Source organism: Penaeus japonicus, unplaced genomic scaffold (assembly GCF_977035675.1).
Source record: "Penaeus japonicus unplaced genomic scaffold, GWHDUDI00000001_assembly GWHDUDI00000025, whole genome shotgun sequence".
Taxonomy (NCBI): Eukaryota; Metazoa; Arthropoda; class Malacostraca; order Decapoda; family Penaeidae; genus Penaeus; species Penaeus japonicus.
Window position 1 is genome coordinate 17,249,878 of NW_028234427.1, and position 13,987 is coordinate 17,263,864.

Consider the following 13,987-nt stretch of genomic DNA (forward strand, 5'->3'; position numbering starts at 1 on the left):
CATATGCATACACATATACATACATATATGTGTATATTTTTTTATATATTATTACATATATGTATTTATATGTTTATATATATATATATATATATATATATATGTATATATGCGTAGGTATTTCACACTGGTCTGGACACTACGAGCAACTACCCCCCCCCCCCCCCGCCCACCCCGACCGTATTCGACGCGCCATGTTCTTTATGAGAGAAACTTGCGTCTTATTTTACGAGACATGTAAAGTTACGGCAATGACAGAAAGCATTAACTAAATATTTCATGGCTGGGGAGAGAAAAATACGCAAGCGATAAAATGCGAGGGAAAAGTCGAAGAAATAAGATATACAATTATAATTTATCACTATTATCGATCTCATTATTGCTCTTATCATTATCATTAGCGTTACTGACATCATCAGCCTTCATTATTATTATCGTTTAAAACATCGTTATACTTAATACAAATATTGTTTTTTTTATAATAGCACTGCTATCATAACCATCGACATTATCATCATCATTACCATTAGACAACCATAGGCTTGCCCCTATATATCGACATCTGATAAGATAACCTAGTTTATGCAATGTAAACATTAATCCCTAAACATGTAAAAAAAAAAAAAAATGTAGTCATACATAAAAAAGTATAAAAAAAACACGTTCAGTCTAAGAGCTCGTTTGATTTCACTCTGTTCATCATCAACTTTCTGGTACTTATGCAAATGAGTTGTTCACGGTAGTTAGAGCATCGTAGGTAGGTCTACTGCCTCGCATCAGAACAAATTAGGCCTATCCACCATATTAAGAAAGTTATTATATCTCTATGGATTATTATCTCCATTTCATCGATACTGAGCCGATGAGGGGAAGCCGATGAGGGGGGAGGGGGAAAGTAGATTTTTATTTATTTATTTATTTTTTTTTTTACTGTATATTTATACAACTGATCATCAATAGTTTGTTTTTTGTTATCGTAAAGATGGGAGGAAATTTGGTAACGGTGTATTGTGGTATCGCCTAATCAACTGGTGTCATTATCATTGAACATTGAAAATATTTGTGCAATCATATCAGTTCTTATATTTTGGATGGCGCTACTGTCTTACTCATGAACCATGATCAATTATGGAATGTTTACTCATGGTAGATGAGGAGACACTCACTCGCGGGTTATAGAATGACTATCCATCAAGGGACTGACACGTGAGTAATTATATCTGCCTGTCATCCTCGTACCGTCAACCAGTAACAACTATTATCATCGCGATTTCTACCTTTATCGCTCTCATTATTGTTTCGTCGCTGCGCCATGTAACCGCCAGATGTCACTTGTCTCGACGAACATAACAAACGCATCCGGGTCCTTTCGAGATCATCCCACCGCCATTCGTTGCTCACCGACGCCATCTTCGCCTTGGGTGATTTTTGTATCCCTTCATATCCAATCTCCTAAATGCCATCCATCGCTAATCACTACATTCTTCTAATCCGTCGAACATCATCTTCGGATTCTTGATCGAAAAAAACAACAAAAACATTTCGCCTTTATATCAGGGAACTTTTTTTTTCTTTTTTGCTTTAGTATGCTATCGGTCGAGATATTACTTCACAGACGTCGCGGGTAATGATCCGTTTTTTTCCCTTGGATTCTCTGTGTTTTGAATCCGCTGCAAGTGATCGTTCGCATAACTGTAGGCGACGGATACCTGCAGGCGAGGGTCGAGTTGAGCGTTCGGGTTACTGCTCGCTGGTGTTATTTTCTTAAAAGTTTTGCTTGATGTATGTATGTGTTTTTTTCCCGTTTTATGTGTCTGTTTTCATTGTGTTGTATGTTATATTATTATGAAAATTATCAATATTGTTATTATCATTATCATTATTCGTAGTAGTAGTTATTAATACAATCATTATCATTATTATTACTATTAACATTATCAATATTATCATCATTATCATTATTGTTATAATCATTTTCACCATGATCATTACCATTACAACCATCATCATCGTTATTATCATCACCACCATTTCATCATCAGAATAATCATAATTGTCATTATTATCATCATCTTCCTCATTTTTCTGTTATTCCAATCATTATCATTATTCCTGTTATTATCCCATTCATTCTCTGCCTCCTCAAGCTTCTACTACCGCTTCCATCTACCATGGGATCCCTTGCACTGCACCAGCACCATTATCATCAGCATCAACATTGCAACGACCATGACGATAACTGTAACAAGCCATTATCCCATGTTGTATTTACACTAATCCTTGATACAGTTACAAATATGTATATATATATATATATATATATATATATATATATATATATATATATATATATATATATATAGTCATGAAATGGTATAAAACTATGATATAACGTCTAAGTATGGAATATAAAATATATATGAAGACGGTTTATGGAATTTAGATTAAAAACAGATAATAATTACGTCATCCCAGAGCGCTAGTGAACTTAGGAATGAACTCAAGAGTGAACTCACGCGAGTGCATGAACCTAAAAGGTATGCATGACACATCAGCCCACCCCTTACACACCACCCCCACCCCCACCCCCATCCTAACCTCCCTTACACCCACACTACCTCCAGCTTCAACCCTTGGCCGCCCACTGCTCTGTTCTCCTTGCTTCGCCTTGGCCAAGAGGGAGGGCGGAGGGATAACAATGGAGAACAAAATAACATGTTCTTGGACTGATACGCGTGCAATTGCGGTTAACAAAAGAAAAAAAATGTTCACTGGTTTTGTTGCGGTCGACACGGACGGCGATTCCAAGCGGTTCTGCTTGCAATTGCACGCATTCACACACCCTTATGTACTTGTGCAGGTACGCACATATACATACATACATACGCACGTACACGCAAAAGAGCATACACGCTCGTAATTATACAAGCAAGCACACGGACGCAGAATAAAAAAAAGAAAGAAAGGGAGAAATAAAGCTCACAGTCACAAAAGAATAAAGGCAAACGGACACACATGTATTCTCACACATAAACATACGCACACACATAAGTACGTACACACACTAACACATTGACACAGGTACTCACTCACTCATACACATATAAACACGTACACATATACATACTGACTGACATACACTCACACATGTACTCACGCACACGTATATACTCACGTACACACACACAAGCATACACGAAGAAAGAACTCACACAAACAAAGAGAACTGTTATCCTCAACCCACGCCCATCCGCGCCGCCCACGCAGGACGCCCACACGTTTCTGCTGGAGGGTATAAGGGTCACTTTGGTGGATATACGTATGTGTGTGTGTGTGTGTGGGAGGGGATGGATATATGGGTATGTAAGTGTGTGTGGACTGTAAGGGAAATGAGTGTCTATGTATATATGTGTTGTGTCGGTGGATTGTGTCTGTATTTGCGAAGGCGATTTAGAATATATATATATATATATATATATAAATGTGTATATATATGTATATATATATATATATATATATAAATGTGTATATATATGTATATATATAAAATATATATATGTGTGTATTATATACAATATATATATATGTATACATATATAAATATATATAATATATATATATATATATATACAGTATATACATACATACATACTATATATATATATATATATATATATATTAATATATATATATAATATATATATGAACACAACACACACACACACACACACACACACACACACACACACATATATATATATATATATATATATATATATATATATATATATATATATATGATTAAAATAAAACTTTCAAAGAAATGTGAAGAGAAAAACGAACAAAGGAAAGTTCGAATGATTTAAACATAATGAAAAAAAAAGAAATTACGAAAAAAGAAAGAGGAAAGAGGAGACAGAAAGGAGAGGGAAATGGTAATTAGTGAACAGACGAAACTATTACCTCAGAGGTTAGCGTCCTTCACCTTGCAAAAATGCTGACTCGCCTCTTTGTGTAATGGCCGGTGCACACAGGAAAGAAAAGCGAACGAGAGAAAGAGAGTGAAGAAGGAGAGAGTAACGAATAACCTCTAGAACAAGAGAGGGAGAAAGGGATGGAGGGAGGGAGGGAGAGGGAGAGAGAATGAGTGAATAGGAGAGAGAGAGAGAGAGAGAGAGAGAGAGAGAGAGAGAGAGAGAGAGAGAGAGAGAGAGAGAGAGAGAGAGAGAGAGAGAGAGAGAGAGAGAGAGAGAGACGGGAAGAAAAACATTAAGACTAAACTAAAATCATAAACGAGCTCCGACGAACAAACGCGAATAGAAAGTGAAATAAAGAAAGAAAGCGAGAGCATGGCCGAAGAGAGAGAAAAAAAAGAATATGGAAAGTTTATCAGCATTATAGTTACCCCCTTCGAGACATCCGTTTTCTCTTTCTCGTGACCCCGTTCATTAAAGACACATAATAATTACAAAGTCTAAACTGGCGGGTCCAGTCTGGTGTAGCAGGTCAACACCGTCGTAGGAGCCGCCCTCATACTTCTCCCTCGGGTCATGGGCGTGCTGATAACAAGAGCGCAAGTTTGAGTTATGGGCGTTTCTGTTGTCGAGAAGCTGCGTTCATTTTCGTTTCGGAGCGACCTGGGATCATGTGTTGAATATTTTGAATTTAACGCTTTTTTTAACCGTATTAATGCTTGTTTTTTTATATTATTATCAGTACAAGTGTTATACAGCGGACTGTTATGCTAATGATAATGAGTATTACACTGTTAACCACGACCAACAAAAGTTATAAAAAATAAAGATAATCATCTGCCGGTATAATGTAGTTTACATCGACTTTGGTAGGTACCGTTAGGACATTTTTTTTTCTTTTTTTTCCCTCTTTTTCGTGATTTTGGCAGTAAATCTTTGAACAAATTGAGGAAGTAACATATAATTTCCCGGAAGTAAACTCTTGAGTGTAACCACTGTTATTGTTAAGAACATGTGTGGAAATTATGCCTATTTTCAGGGGAAACAAGCTTGTTGTTCGGTATTTGAAGAAATAAAACATATCTCGCATTTACTCTTGTCCTGAACAACATTTGGTTTGCGCTACCTCAATGATTTCCGTATATATATATATATATATATATATATATATATATATATATGTGTGTGTGTGTGTGTGTGTGTGTGTGTGTGTGTGTGTGTGTGTGTGTGTGTGTGTGTGTGTGTGTGTGTGTGTGTGTAGATAGATAGATATAAATATTATGTATATATAAATACATATATATATAATATATATATATATATATATATACATACATACATACATACATACATATATATACACATACAAGTGCGCATGCGCGCGCGCGCGCCTGTGTATATGTATGTGTGTATGTGTGTGTGTGTGCGTGTGTGTGTAAATATGTATGTGTATATAGGTATATATAGGTATATCTATACATATATGTATATATATACATGTATGTGTATGTATATATACGTGTTGGTGCGGTATAGACAGACAGACACAGACACAGTCTCACACACACACACGCACACAAACACACACACAGAGAGAGAGAGAGAGAGAGAGAGAGAGAGAGAGAGAGAGAGAGAGAGAGAGAGAGAGAGAGAGAGAGAGAGAGAGAGAGAGAGAGAGAAAAAAAGGAGAGAGAAAGAGAAAGAGAGAGAGAGAGAGAGAGAGAGAGAGAGAGAGAGAGAGAGAGAGAGAGAGAGAGAGAGAGAGAGAGAGAGAGAGAGAGAGAGTGAGAAGAGAGAAGAGAGAGAGAGAGAGAGAAGAGAGAGAGAGAGAGAGAGAGAGAGAGAGAGAGAGAGAGAGAGAGAGAGAGAGAGAGAGAGAGAGAGAGAGAGAGAGAGAGAGAGAGAACATCTTACAGGAAAGCCAGACAAAGCCAGACCGTACGGCACAGCACCTGTTGGCTCGATCTCACAGCTGATCGGAATCACGTGGAGACATGTCATCGAGCAACGTGATTGAGCGAGACTCGGCGTGAGTTTGCGAGAAGTGGGCGTGGCCACGTGATGGGTGAAAGCGTATTTTTTCGTCATTCTTTTTCTGTGAATGGCTGGAATAGTAGTTGTAGTTGTAGTAGTAGTTGACAGAAAAGAGTATATTAACACGAGGGACGTAATAAATAGTGGATAAAGTTGATTACATCCAGATGACAGATCATTATTGACATTATTGTCATTGTCATGATTATCATTATCATCATTATCATCAATATTATCATTACTACCATTATCATTATCATCATGATCACTATCAACCTCATTATTTTCATCATCCTCATCATTATCGTAATCATTATCATCTTCATCCCTATCCTCATTATCATTATCATATCACTTATTACGACAATAATTATCATTATCATCATTACTACCTTTATCGATTTACACAGTGATGACCGTAAAAGCTTCCTGGTCGACAGTGATTCTCAAACAGATCTTATGTTGTCTTGCTACGACCTTGCATGTTCAAAGTGGCGGTAATTACGCAACCGGAAAAAAAGGTGATTAGCCGCGATTGTTATGGTTCATTAAACAATTAATTGCTTGTTGACAGAAGGGGGAAGAAGGAAGTATTATTTGTTTGTTTTCTTGTTTTTTGTTTTATCGTCACTGGCTATACGTAGGGTAAATGATTCGGATTATCATTCGTTATAAGATAATAAGGATTCTAATTGATGTAGACGTAAATGACCTTATTTTTCCGCTGATCACCGCAGTGTTGCTAATTACGTCCAAGGTTATAAACTTCAAGTGGAATTGACATTGTTGAGATGGTTAACAGAAAGACAAAAACAAAACATACACAAGTACTTCTAGTTTTTCTTTTAAAGTTTTTCTTTTAAATGTGTGTATGTGTGTGTCTGTGTCTGTGTGTGTGCGCATGTGTGTATATATGCATGTTAAATTACATTCTTTTATATTAACACTTTCACAGACACCTAGTTTTCGCTCTATCTTTCTCTCCCTTCCCATCTTTCTCTCCATTTTCTCAAGGATCCTCCAATATATCTTTTTGTCCTCCTCTAACCTTGAGCGATCACTGGACTGTACTTAGTCTGCTATGGAGGCGAAGGGTGTGGCCAGAGCAAGGAATTTCCTCGCGTTTCTCTCTTGGCGGGTCTCATTCTCTCTCTCTCAAAGCCAAAGGCAAAAGTCTCTCTCTCTCTCTCTCTCTCTCTCTCTCTCTCTCTCTCTCTCTCTCTCTCTCTCTCTCTCTCTCTCTCTCTCTCTCTCTCTTTCTCTTTCTCTTTCTCTCTCTCTTTCTCTCTCTCTTCTCTCTCCATTAATCCATCCATCTCCTCTCATTCTCTCTTAATGGCTTTCTATCTCTCTCTATCTCTCTCTTTCTATATTTATCTATTGTCTATCTATCTATCTGTCAAACTATCTATCTGTCAAACTATCCATCTGCATATTCATCCGTCTATCTATCGATATACCTCACGATTTATCAACATTTCTAACTCTGTCTCTTCTTTTAATCTTCCCTTCTTTCCATATCCCTTCCTTCTCCCTTTCTCTTTCTAACCCCCCCCCCCCACACACACACGGTCACGGCTGCAAGAGATAATGATCTTAAATGGACGGAATCATCAAATCACGCCCACCTAGCCATGCCCGTCTGACCTTCTGACCACGCCCACGCTATTTATTAAGCCCCTCCCACCAAGCCCCACCCTTTTAAGGCCTACATACGAGAGAGAGAGAGAGGGGAGGTGGGGGTGGAAGAGGAGTGGGGAGGGGAGAGAAAATGAAAAGAGAGGGAGATGGGGAGGAGTAGGGGGAGGGGGGTAGAGAGAGAGAGATAAAAATAGAGAGAAAGAGACAGATGGATATATCTATCTATTCATCTATCTATCTCTCTCTCTCTCTCTCTCTCTCTCTCTCTCTCTCTCTATATATATATATATATATATATATATATATATATATATATATATATATATATAAAGAAGGAGAGAAAGAGAGAGAGAGAATGAATGAGAGATAAAGAGAACGAGATAGATGGATGTATTGATAAATAGCTAGAGAGAGAGAGAGAAAAGAATGAATGAGAAAAAGACGCTTTCTTGACATAGATCGAAACATAATCCATTACCAGTACAGTTTATCATACAAAACAACAACGGGAAAATCACGAACCGCAAAGCCCAAACATCAAAAAGAAAAAGACAGCAGATGGACACCCAAGAACACAGCAGAAGAAGCAGGGAAAGTGTCGGACAAGCAGTTAAGCCAAGCAGGAGGGAAGGTTAGAGAGGGGCGAGGGGGAGGGGGAGGAAAAGAGGGGGAGATGGGAGGTGTGAGGGGGGGTAATAGAGAAGGGAGGGAGGGGAAGGGAGGTAGGAGGTGGAAGAGTAAAAGCGGGGGAAGGGAACCGGCATGTTGGGGGGGGGGGGGCTTATCATGACATGCTGTCAGCTGCTCGTGTGTGAAGGTTTATGAGAGGGGAGGGGGGAGGGGGGATATAGGCACACACACATAACATTCATATTGGTATGTAAATGCATATATATATATATATATATACACATATATACATATATACATATATACATACATATATACATATATACATATATAGAGAGAGAGAGAGAGATCGAAACATAATTCATTACCAGTACAGTTTATCAGAGGTGGGGGGAGGGGGGATATAGCACATATTGGTATGTAAATGCATATACATATATACATACATATATACATATATACATATATACAGACATATATATATACATATACATATATACATATATATACACATACATATATATACATATATATATATATATATATATATATATATATATATATACCTTTATAGATACCTATGTAAATGTGCGAGTGCCTATAAAACCTTTATGCTTCTATATTCTATGTATATGTAGTACAGTATGTATTCATGTATAAAGACCTCTCTTTCCCTTACCCCCCCCCCCTTGCATCCAAAGAACAACGTCAGGATGACAAGCGTCCGAGCTGCATTGTCTGGCCGGATGTGTCACGATTCGTGTGCGTGTATGCAGCATATACGGTGCATGTATTGTGTATATATATATATATATATATATATATATATATATATATATATATATATATATATATATATATATATATGCATATATATGCATGTGTATATGTATATATGTTTATATGTATATATATATATGTATATGTATATTATATATATATATTATATATATATATATATATTATATATATGCATATATATATTAAATAAACATATATATATATATATATATATATATATATATATATATATTATATATAAATATATATACATTAACACACACAAAACACACACACACACACACACACACACACACACACACACACACACACACACACATATTCATATATATATATATATATATATATATATATATATATATATAATATATATATATGTATATGTGTGTGTGTGTGTGTGTGTGTGTATGTATGTATATCCGCGTGTGTGTATATGTGTATGTATATATGTATATATATATATATATATATATATATATATATATATATATATATATATATATATTATATAAATATATATAGGTGTGATGTGTGGTGTATAGTGTTGAGTGGTTGTGTGTGTGTGTGTGTGTGTGTGTGTGTGTGTATGTACGAATGGAAAGAGAGATATACAGAGAGACAAAAAGACCCGCACTCGCCTTCCATTTCCTCCGCCAATATCCCAAAGAAACGTGAGCGACGCGAAGAGGGAAGAGACAGCCCATCGCCGGTTCCTTAAATCACCGTCGCCAAATCGCAACAGATCTTTACGTGACGCGAAATGGTGGCGGGAGAGAGAGGGGTGAATGGGAGGGGGAGGGGGAAGGGGGAGGGAAGCGGGCGGGGGTTGGGGGAGATTTACTGATGGTGGATAAAGGAGAGATAAGTGGAATGAGAAAATAATAGATAAAGAGAGTTTGGGGTGGAGGGTAGGCAGGCAGGGAGGGAGGGGTCGAAAAAGAAGGGATGAGGGAGAGGGTGAAGTCGGAAATGGAGAAGAGAGAGAGAGAGAGAGAGAGAGAGAGAGAGAGAGAGAGAGAGAGAGAGAGAGAGAGAGATGAAGAAAGAATGAAAAGATGAAATAATCACTAGTTGATATTTTATCTTAGTTTAGTTTCTACTCCTTGAAATCCCATAAACCCCTAGCCCTATAACCCCCCCTCCCCCATCAAAAGGACGAACTTTGGACCCCTTAGCCCCGCATAAGAGACCCCTAACCCCCGCCACGTTGCAGGCTCAACAAGGAGAGCAAGTACTCCTCGCTGCTCCGGCCGGGCTCCAAGAAGAACAAGGAGAACAAGGAACCCGAGTCCACGACGGTCATCAACTACCGCACGGTCGACCGCCTCCACGACCGCATCTCCGACCGCTTCATCGACCCCCGCGCCGACCCCAGGCTCCTCGTCGACCCCAGGATGTCCCTGGACCCTCGTCTGGCCATGGACCCCCGCATGATGGACCCGCGCTTGGCCATGGACCCTCGCCTGGCCATGGACCCCCGGATGGACCCCCGACTGCTCGAGCTCGACCAGGAGGCGCGGGTGGAGGCCAAGGGGGGGTCCGGGGAGGGCTCGCGGCTGCTCCTCGACCCCAAGCCTTCGTCGCCCGAGTTCAAGGCCAAGCCGGACAGCAAGTTCGAGGGCAAGGAGGTGCGCGTGGAGCCCGCGGGAAGGGAGGCTCCCAAAGCCACCCGGGAGCCGAGCAGGGACCGCGCTGGAGGAGGAGGAGGAGGGGAGAGGGGAGAGAGGGCAGTGAATGGAGGAGGAGGAGGAGGAACAGGAGGAGGCGGCGGAGGGGGAGGAGGGGACCTCAGGGAGCGCCTCGAACGTCTGGAGGCTCGACTCGGCCGCTACGAGCCCGACGGAGGCCGCGAGAGGTTCGTCGAGCGCTACGTGGAGCACGTGAGCAGGGAGAGGGAGCACAGCGCGAGGGACCGAGAGCAAGAAAGGTAAGGAATGAGCTGCTTTTATTCTTGTGTTCATTAAGACTTTTTTGCCTCGTATCTCTTACGATTTTTCTTTCTTTTTCGCTTTTATGAGGATTTTTTTCTTACCCTTATTTGGATTTTTACGATCGGTTTGTTTTTTATTACGATGTTATTCTTATTTCTACACCAGCTTTCCTTATATTTTGTTATTGTGTTTATATTCTTTATCACGGTATCTCCTGTCTTTAGAACCATTTATTCCCTGTTTTGTCATCCTGTACATCAGCCTCTCCTTTTATCTTACTTTTATGTAAAATTTACATGACTTCAATTTCAGGAAATTCATACAACATTTAAAGAGATTTTTAAAACTACCCTATTGTCTTCTCGTCTCCACACATACGTGCAAATGTATGTTACTATTGTTGTGTTGCCTCCCTGTTTTATCTGATTCTTAACATGCATTACGCCAACCATTCCTTTTACGAAAGGTAATCCACTTGACCTCTTATGAGTGACAAGACATAATCAGTGACAGGAATTTTAAGCTGATTGGCAGGTCACGCCATCCAAAGCCTCATTTGCATATTGCTCCACCTGTCGTCGTAAAATAGATCAAGAAATAGATATTTCAGTTATATATTTATTCATTTTTATATTTATTCATCTATATGGATGTTATAAAAAAAACGATTATTCCTATATGATGTGCATGCTAGTAGAAATATTTCTACAGGTATTAGACATATCAACAAATTTATTGAATTTTCCATTGAAAGTTTATAAAAAAATAAAGAAAATAAACAACTAAAACTAAAACAAAAACAAAAGACAACCAGTAAAACAATAAAGCAATACAGAAAACTAATCAAATATAAAGACAAAGAGACAAAAAGGTTGAAAATCAAGAGATCACAGAAAAATGATTGACAGAAGGAAGGATCAATCCGATCTTCCAGTACCTTTTAAGTGTCCAATACAGATAGGGTGAGGGGACAGGTGGCGGTGTGACCTGACCTCAAATAAGATGAGTGCGAGAGGTCAAGAGGATGAGGAGCTAAGAGCTTCCTGTATATTTTTTCCCTTTTTTAATGATATTCTGCCCCCCCCCCACATATATATATTTTTTATACGTAACTATGTGTATTTTTTCGATTTGCAACTGTTTTCTTTTTCTTTCAAATACTTTTCTTTATATCTATAGTATCTTTGTCTTTACCTGTATTATATATTTTCTTTAATTTTCTCTTCTGGTTTGAAAAGAGGATCCAGAGAGAGAGAGAGAGAGAGAGAGAGAGAGAGAGAGAGAGAGAGAGAGAGAGAGAGAGAGAGAGAGAGAGAGAGAGAGAGATAAAGAGATATAAATAAAAATAGGGATATAAAACATAAGGGAAAACAGATATGATCACTTCACAAACAAAAGCAAAAAGCGAGTAAAGAAGGCTACCGACATTTCACGCACGTACACACAGGCCCTCACGTACACACACATGTACACAACCTCACGTACACACACAAACGACCCGGCACACGACACAGCGGCTCCTACATGACACGGGATTCGTCACTTTGAACGCTCGTTGAGAAAATAAAACTTTCTTTCTCTTTCTCTCTTTTCTCTATTCTGTCTCTCTGCCTATCTCTCTCTCTGTGAGAGAGAAATAATGTGAAAGAAAGCGAGCGAGCGAGCGAGAGAGAGAGGGGGGGGGGGGCAGAGATAGATAGATAGATAGATAGATAGAGAGGCAGAAAGAGAGAGAGAGAGAGAGTGGCAGATAGAGAGAGAGAGGGTCAGATAGAGAGGTAGAGAGAGAGAGAGAGAGAGGCAGGGAGAGAGAGAGAGAGAGAGAGAGAGAGAGAGACAGAGAGAGAGACAGAGAGAGAGACAGAGAGAGAGACAGAGAGAGAGAGAGAGAGAGAAAAAGAGAGAGAGAGAGAAAGAGAAGAAAGAAAGAAAGAGACAAACGCAAAGAAAGAAAGAATGAAAGAAAGAGAAAGATACAGACAGAATAAAATTGGGGGCGGAGGGGAAAGGGGTGGGGGAGGGTGGAAACGAAAACAACAGGAAGTATTATCAGCATGACAAGTGTGGGAGATTTCTTCGGCAGGTGAGAGTGATGGCGGGACAGTGTGGGAAAGAGAAAGAAGGAAGAGGAAGGGAGGAAGGAAGGAAGGGAGGGAGGAGGGAGGGAGGGAGGAGGGAGGAAGGGAGGGAGGAAGAAAGAAGGAGAGAAGAAGGAAGGGATGGAGGGAGGAAGGGAGGGGGGAGAAAGGAAAAGAGAGTGAGAGGAAAAAAGGGATAGAGGAAGAGAGAAAGGAATAGGGAGGAATGAAGGAAGGGAGGGAAGGAAGACAGAGGAGGAAGGTAGATGGGATTAAAGAAAGGAGGATAAAAAGGAAGGGGGAAAGAGAGAGGGGGTGAGGAAGGAAGAAATAAATAGAGAAGAGGAAGGAATGAAAGACAAGAAAGGGAGGAAATAAGGTAGCAGAGGAGGATGGAGGCAGGAAGAGAGAGAGGAAGGAAGGAAGAAAGAGAAGAAGAAGTGAGAGAGGAAGAGAAAGGGAGTAAGGAAGAAAGAAAGAAAAGGATGAAGGGGATAGATAGAGGGAAGGATGGAGGAAGGGAAAGCAAACAGGGAAAGAGAGAGAGAGAAATGGACATAAGTAGCGATGGTTAGAGAGAGAGACGAGGAGAAGATGAAAATAGGAAAAATGGGAAAATAGTAATAAATAGAGAGTAATAGATACGTGGATAAGTAGTTTGGTATAGAGAGAAACACACACACACACACACACACAGAGAGAGAGAGAGAGAGAGAGAGAGAGAGAAAGAGAGGACGGGGGGGGAGTAAGAAAGATAGAGAGGGGGGGGGGAGAAAGTAAGAGAGAGAGAGAGAGTGAGAACGAGGAAGCCCACATCTTCCATATGATATACAAACCAAAGCCACCTACGCAACCACCCAAATCCACCTAAATCAAAACCATCCACCAGCTTACCCGA

At 39.5% G+C, this 13,987-nt stretch overlaps 1 protein-coding gene across 1 annotated transcript in view; it reads left to right on the forward strand.

Annotated features, from left to right (window-relative positions):
- The window catches only part of LOC122258073 (expansion), a 220,172-nt gene that overhangs the window by 38,616 nt on the left and 167,569 nt on the right, over positions 1 to 13,987 (forward strand). The window contains exon 2 of the mRNA XM_086551727.1: positions 10,294 to 11,007. Within this exon, the coding sequence (XP_086407853.1) occupies positions 10,294 to 11,007 (714 nt within the window). The remainder of the gene's footprint in view (positions 1 to 10,293; positions 11,008 to 13,987) is intronic.